The sequence below is a fragment of the Pongo abelii genome, chromosome 4 (assembly GCF_028885655.2).
Source record: "Pongo abelii isolate AG06213 chromosome 4, NHGRI_mPonAbe1-v2.0_pri, whole genome shotgun sequence".
NCBI classification, from domain to species: Eukaryota; Metazoa; Chordata; class Mammalia; order Primates; family Hominidae; genus Pongo; species Pongo abelii.
The window spans coordinates 186,665,123-186,672,761 of record NC_071989.2 but is presented as its reverse complement, the minus strand read 5'-3'; the positions used below and the strand labels follow the sequence as shown (position 1 = coordinate 186,672,761).

Sequence of the window (7,639 nt, the reverse complement as noted above, 5' to 3'; positions counted from 1 at the left end):
GAACAGGCAATGTCTGCTTCACTGGATAACGCAGGCAGTCAATGGAGAAGGAATTCAAGAAATTGCCACCGTCACCGTGAGTGTAATCAACGTTTCCCAGAGGCTTCAGCAGTGGCATTGAAACCAGCTCTGAAGGGTTGTCAGGGAACAGGATGTTCACAGGGCTTTCATGTCTCATCCCACAGATGACTGACTCATAACAAAGGGGAAAGGCTACCTTCACAAAGAGATGTCTAGCTGACTCCACCTTAGCCAAAATCACCAAATACAGCATCACACATCATGGGACAGACAGACTCAAACGTCTCCTGGTGTGAGGCAATGAGAAGTACACCACGCTGCCCATGTTTAATCTGAATCCACTCATTGGAAACTGTTTCATCTGTATTCTTGCAAAAATGCTTAATCTCATCTAGTCCAGGCAGGGGAGCAATCAGATGTATCTAGACTGCGAATCACTCTGAAAAACAAAGAGGCTAGATTTTACAAAATGTTTCACACATCATGAAAGAATGACTCCAAATTAAAAGAGAATACAGAAATATGACATCCAAAGGCGAGGTTAATCTCTGATTAAACTGTGGATCGAAAACAATACATATAAAGGACATTTGGGAGATAATCACATACATTTCAATGTGGATGGTACATTAATTTAAATTACTGTATCAAAGTTAGATAATAGAATTGTGATTATGGAGAAAGATGTCCTGATTCACAAGAGATAGATGCTGAAGTATTGGGGTAAAATGTCACGTTCTCTGCAATTTACTTTCAAATGATTCAGGGAAGAAAGTATGAAGACAGAAAAAATGCAAAGGTGGCAAACACTAGCAACTGGTGAATCTGGATGAAGAATATGTAAATCTCCCTTGTGGTAGCCTTTGAATTTTCTGTAGGTTGAGGGAGAGGTAGGAAGAAGAAAGAAAAGGCAGGCATTCCTCATTAATTCATACCTGGAAAAAAATGGAGTCCAAAGAAAACCAGAGGCTTAAATTTCATGTGAACATCCAATGAGAATGATAGTGATTTTCTAATGTCGAATTTTGGAAAAGCCATAAAGACTGGAACATTCCTGACTAGGAGCACTTGCAGGTAATATCCAGTCTTTTTCTGGAGGTTCCAGTCCTTCTAGATCTTCATATGTTTAATGCCGTCACTCATGGAATTGCCAGTTATTCAAAATAAGCCTTTAAATGATCATCATCACACATTTCATCATCAGTATCATCATCTATTGATAAAACTTAGGAAAAAATAGGACACACTTTAAAGTGTTGACTATACAATAATTTGTAATAAAAAGGCTGGTAAGACATAAGTGAGTCAATGAACTATATTATTTTGTTTTTATATTTGACATGAGAAAACTTCTCAATTATAACTCATTATGAAAATAATATTTAACCTCTTTGAGAGGACAGCAAAGAAAGATCCTGGCATGTTATCAAAAGTTAGGATGTGGCTGGGCACAGTGGCTCACGCCTGTAATCCCAACACTTTGGGAAGCCGAGTTGGGTGCATCACCTGAGGTCAGGAGTTCAAGACCAACCTGGCCAACATGGTGAAACCCTGTCTCTTCTAAAAATATAAAAACTAGCTGGGTGTGGTGGCGTATGCCTGTAATCCCAGCTACTCAGGAGGCTGAAGTAGGAGAATCGCTTGAACCCAGGAGGCAGAGGTGGCAGTGAGCCGAGATTGCACCATAGCACTCCAGCCTCAATGACAAAGTGAGATTCTGTCTCAAAAAAACAAGAATGTGATAAATGTGGCATCATAAATAAATGGGAAGAGAGCAGCAGGCTCTTCAGAAAATGAGTGCCTATCATAGGAGAAGTAAAAGGAAGAAACGGAAGAACCAAGGAAGAGAGAGGGGGAGGGAGGTTGAGCAGGGGGGAGGGAGGGAAAGCAGGGGGGAGGGAGGGAGAGAAAGAGGACACTGCAGGGGTTCTGGATGTTGTAACACCCAGCTCTGCAAGGTCAAGATAAAACAAGAACTCTCAGTCAGTCATGGTCTTCTAAGCTGGCACTGCCTTTTTAGAGGTTAATTTTGCAATCAACATTAAGTCTCAACAACACTCGTCACCTTGACTTAGCAATTTCACCTCCAAGAATCTGGCATACTAAAACAATCAAAGATCAAATACATGCAGGTCAATAATTCTTCATCCACAATTACACAATCCAACAAAGTCTAAAAAATCTTTTGGCAGCAAAACCTGTCCTCAATGGAGGTGGTGCTACTTACAGTTTCTATTTATCCCACTCAACTCATCAGACTGACCTTCAAAGTCATGCGTAATTTGGCCCCAGCCTACTTTTCTGGGCTTATTTACCAATGCAGCCTCCTACAGGTGCTGTAAACCTGCCACACAAAACCCCTGGCTGTTCCCCAAACACAGCCCACGTTCCTCACAACAGTGCTGTTGCTGAGGCCACTGCTGCTTCCTGACAGCTCCTCCTTCTCCCACATCCAAGGCCTGGCACAGACCCCATCCTCCTTCCAGAAAGCATCAGAGATACCTGCCTCAGTCAGAGTTAATTTTTCACCCCCATGATTCCCAGGCACATTCTGGTACTGCTGGATGTAAGTAACTCAACCTGACATTCAGCTCTGTATCTGCTCTTTGCACCTGGCTGAAGTCTCAGAGAGCAGAGGCTAAATACTTCACGGCTCCCTAGATGTCTAAACACAGTGCTATATACTGAGTGGCACCTCTAGGTGACTACTTTGCACCCCAACGATGATAAACTGAGTGAAATCATATCAGGTTTAATATACAGAAAAAAATTCTGGAATTCCATCACTTAATAGGAGTGGCCGTTTGAGTGCTGGCAGGAAGGGACAAAAGGGGAGAAAAAAACCAAGAAGTTGTGGCATTATAGCTACTGCAACAGAAAAGGAGAATAAAGCGGGGTGGCAAGGTGAAGACCAGGGAAATGTGGGTGACTGCAGGACCACAAGAACCTTCCAAGCCTGTTGATAATGTAAGTTTCTCATTTTCTAATCAGCTAGTGTGGCATACGTCACTGTTTGGAGTCTTGTCTTCAAAATGTTTTCCAGCATCAAACACAAGAATCTGTAAGAAACCACATGGTGAGCAAGAGAAGCACACTCACGGCTCTGAAGAGCACAGCACAAGGCTGCAATAAAGACCCAAGTATGTTCTCAACCTGCAGTGTGCTCACTGCCTGCACATCACATCTCAGGTGATGAAGGGATGGCAGTTTTACAGGAATTAATCAGTTTCCTTCTTAGCCCCATGCCATCTCCCTCACCTGACCCACCCAGGAAAACACACTTAAAAGGCTTCTCTCACACTGCTCACACATATTAAGCTTCTCGCCAATTGCCTGCACGTGCTCGGAGACGCTCGCCATACCGTTAGTGTGTTAATACTCATGCAGCTGGACCTCAGCAACACAAGGCTTACTAGAAAGCGAAGACAATAGCAAAGCTGGGCCCAGCAGCCGTACCCTAAGGAACTCTTCACCCGTTACATTGGAGCAATTGATCTCTCTGCTCCTCAGCCAGGAACGGTAGAGCCCCAAAGGGCACACAGCCAGTTACTAAGGACTCAGGGCCTGGAATGAAAGTGCAGCATTTTCCTCCAAGTGCTTATATCTGCTATAAACCAGTTTAATTCTGCTATAAACAAGTAGACTTCTAACTCATATTAATATAAATAAGCACTTTTTTTTCAGAGACAGGGTCTCACTCTGTCCCCCAGGCTGGAGTGCGGTGGTGTGATCATGGCTCACTGCAGCCTCGACCACCTGAGCTCAAGCAATCCTCCTGCCTCAGCCTCCCAGGCAGCTGGGACTACAGGCATGTGCCACTGTGCCCAGATTATTTTATAGATATACATATACTTTTTGTTTTTTTAGTAGGGATGTGGTCTTACCATGTTTCCCAGGCTGGTCTCCAACTCCTGGGCTCAAGTGATTCTCCTGCCTCAGCCTCCCAAAGTGCTGGGATTACAAGCGTGAGCCACTGCGCCCAGCCATTAACGTTTATGTATGTAAAAAGATGTACAGAATATAAGCTATTAAAAAACATTAAAAATACTATGTCTCTTTTTTTTTTTTTTTTTTTTTTATTGAGGTGGAGTCTCGCTCTGTCTCCCAGGCTGGAGTGCAGTGGCACTATCTTGGCTCACTGCAAGCTCCGTCTCCCGGGTTCACGCCATTCTCCTGCCTCAGCCTCCCAAGTAGCTGGGACCACAGGCACCCGCCACCATGCCTGGCTAATTTTTTGTATTTTTAGCAGAGATGGTGTTTCACCATGTTAGCCAGGATGGTCTTGATCTCCTGACCTCGTGATCTGCACGCCTTGGCCTCCCAAAGTGCTAGGTATTACAGGCATAAACCACTGCGCCTGGCCAAAATATTGTCTTAATATAACTTACTGTTGTAATGCCTAACCTTGTTTTTACTCTAATTCGCTATTTTTAAATTTTCCCTTTTGTCTCCTTAATTACCCAGCCTTGTTTCCCATATGAATAAGATTCTCCCTTAGCTGGGAAAGCCAGACAAACTCCATTTGGCCTCTTGATTTACAACACATTAAGGGCTCCTTACCCAATCCCCTTCCTCAAGGAGTTAACCTGTGTAAGCAGATCCTCAGCATTTCAAAGGAGCCCAATTAACTGATAAGGTACTGGAACAAACAATGTATGAAGTTCCCAGGGTTTTGCTCACAGATAACAGCATAAAGCCTTGAGTCCGTGTCTGGCACAGCATCCATATCTAACTCTAATGAAGGATTTAGAGCCCCGCACCTGGTTCTGTTGCCTTTTTTGTAACCATTTGTCTTTTAAATTGTTTATCTCTCTGTAACCATTTGTTTTTTTGATTCTTGCATGTTTTTACTTCTGTAGAATTATTGCATTTGAGTTCCGCTCCCCTTCCTAAACCAAGGTATAAAAGTTAATCAAGCCCCTTCCTCGGGGCCGAGAGAATTTTGAGCGTTAGCCGTCTCTTTGGCCGCCGGCTTAAATAAAAGACTTTTTTTTGAGACGGAGTCTTGCTCTGTCGCCCAGGCTGGAATGCAGTGGTGCTATCTCAACTCACTGTAAGCTCCGCCTCCCAGGTTCATGCCATTCTCATGCCTCAGCCTCCCGAGCAGTTGGGACTACAGGCGCCCGCCACCACGCCCGGCTAATTTTTTATATTTTTAGTAGAGACAGAGTTTCACCGTGTTAGCCAGGATGATCTCGATCTCCTGACCTTGTGATCTGCCCGCCTTGGCCTCCCAAAGTGCTGGGATTACAGGCTTCAGCCACCGCGCCCAGCCAATAAAGGACTCTTAATTCGTCTCAAAGTGCGGCGTTTTCTCTAACTCGCTTGGGTATAACACTGTACTATGGGTTTGTTAAAAACTAAGGTAAAAGTCATTAAGAAAACAATACAAAGCATAAAAGAACACCTATCAAAATTACAAAAACTCCAAAATGAGTGGACAAAGATCCAAAAAAACTAATAAAACATTTGAAAATTTACTTCAGCAATAATAAGCTGACACAATCACATCATTGTCTTAAAAATAAACAGGTCAAAGAAAAGAGTATTTTTACATCAATCCAGGAAAGTCAAAAGCATATACAGAGGAAGAGGGTTCTCCAAAACTCATACGCTCCAGACGGCTGAGGGGCAAGGGAAATCCACTGGGTGGCGGCCCTTCTGGACGAATCTGCAACACAGACAGAGGTTCACTGGGGGGGCACAGAGGTGGAGGGTGGGGCGCTCCCTGCGGTGGGTGTGCAGGTCTCAGAGGGATCCTCGGGCCCTGGAAGGTGGCCTTGGGCCCCTGGCCTCCCCAGAGTCCATCCACAGGGCACTGAGGTCTGTGCGCTGCTCTCTGCTGAGGGGGTTGTCTGTGCACAGAGTGTCTATAAATGTCCTGCAGGAGGTACTGAGCCCAGGCACGCACATGGGCGCCTTCAGGGGACTGGACCTCCAGATACTGAAACACAAAGAGCAAGGATCAACAGGCAGAGCCCCACACCCCTGGGCCCTGGGAGCAGCAGGAGGTCTGATGACACAGGGTGGAGTTGTGACCTGCCCCTCCACCCAGACCCTCCATACCATCCAGACAGAAGAGCTGCACATTAAACGTGTGCTGCTTCCTGGAGCACGTCATTGTTATCACCCAATAAGACTTGATCCTTCCAACATCCCCACCAACCCTGTCTATGCATTTTCATTTAAAAAATCATTAATGCTTTGCTAAAACATACATTTCTCACTTAATACATTCCAGCATAAAAAGATTACGGAAACCACTGTTTTAAAGAGTAAAAAACTGGGTGTGTGTGACTGTGTGTGTGTGTATATATATATACACACACACATATATGTACATACACATATATATACACATATATACACATATATATACACATACATATACACATATATATACGCACACATATATACACATATATATGCACACATATATATACACATATATATATAAAATACACAAAAACACACACTCATATATGTGTTAATTTCAAATTGGAAAATACATTTAAAACAGTGACTTCCTGAATCCTGCCCCTCAATTCCTCCTAAGTGAGCATGGCCCTGACTTGTCTTCAAGGGTTTTTTTGTTGGCATCTGACACAGACACAGAACCACTGATGCCCAAACCAGTGCTCTCTACACACAGAAGCCTCCAAACTTATCTTGAGAAATGGGGCCATGAGGCCACCCCAGGCACCGAGGGCTCCATGGAGGCTGGGGGGATCCCTGGGAATGGGCACATCCCAGCAGGTCTTGGATCCTGGCCTTTCCCCTTCTTGATGCCAGGACCTACTGAGTGCTCGCAGGTGTGCAGTGCTGGGCTGGGTGGGCTGCTTGTGTGGCAAGAAGCCTGGGGCTGCCTCCCTCCCTCTCACACCTTTCCCAGGAGGCATGCAACGGGGGGATTCATGATCAACCCAGTGGCTGCTCACGTTGAATTGGTGAAGCTCCCTCCCTGTTGTCTTCTGGGGACATGGAGAGCAGGGCTGGGTCCCCTCAAATGAGCTTAAGTGGCACTGAAGACAAGAACGCGCTGCATGGCCGTCAGAATCCTGCATCTGATAGCCTGACCGGCACCTCAGCCCCTCCCTCATTAAAGCAGCCTATGGAGGGCTCAGCCCAGTGGGCTCAGGCGCTGCTATGGAGAGGGTATCTGTTCCCTGGAGCATGTTCTCAGGCCATCCTTCACCTGCCTTTAGGGATTTCCAGCATCAGTACAACGGCCACAACAGGTCAGGCCACAACAAGTGAGCTCAGGCTCTTCAGTAGTCTCATCCTTCAGGTCACTAGGTTTTCTGATGGGACAACAAGAGAGTGAGGGCAGCCATGGGCACACAGGCATTGTCTGCCTTCCCCTGGTCATGCCGCCCCTGCACACTCACGTTTCTGCCTCCTCAGAGGTTTTCTCCACTTCTCCAGGTGCCGGGAGAGGGCTTGTTGGTATCTGGGAGGAAGAAAACAAGTGCACATTTCCAGAGACCCCAGTGCGGCAAAAGCCCCTGGGCAGAGGGGGGCAGCCAGAGCAGACCCAGATGTCACTGAGAACCCTTCCTGCAGGGTGGTGCCAACTCTTCTGACCTCAGCTGGGCTCCCTTCCTAAACCCTGCGGGGT

At 45.8% G+C, this 7,639-nt stretch overlaps 1 protein-coding gene across 1 annotated transcript in view; it reads right to left on the bottom strand.

Moving 5' to 3' along the window:
- Positions 1-3,901: 3,901 nt before the first annotated feature.
- The window catches only part of LOC129056884 (uncharacterized), a 33,956-nt gene continuing 30,218 nt past the window's right edge, over positions 3,902-7,639 (bottom strand). The window contains exons 14-16 of the mRNA XM_054546980.2: positions 7,410-7,471; positions 7,221-7,322; positions 3,902-5,692 (exon numbers count right to left, since the gene is read on the bottom strand). Of these exons, the coding sequence (XP_054402955.2) occupies positions 7,223-7,322; positions 7,410-7,471 (162 nt within the window). The 3' untranslated portion in view covers positions 3,902-5,692; positions 7,221-7,222. The remainder of the gene's footprint in view (positions 5,693-7,220; positions 7,323-7,409; positions 7,472-7,639) is intronic.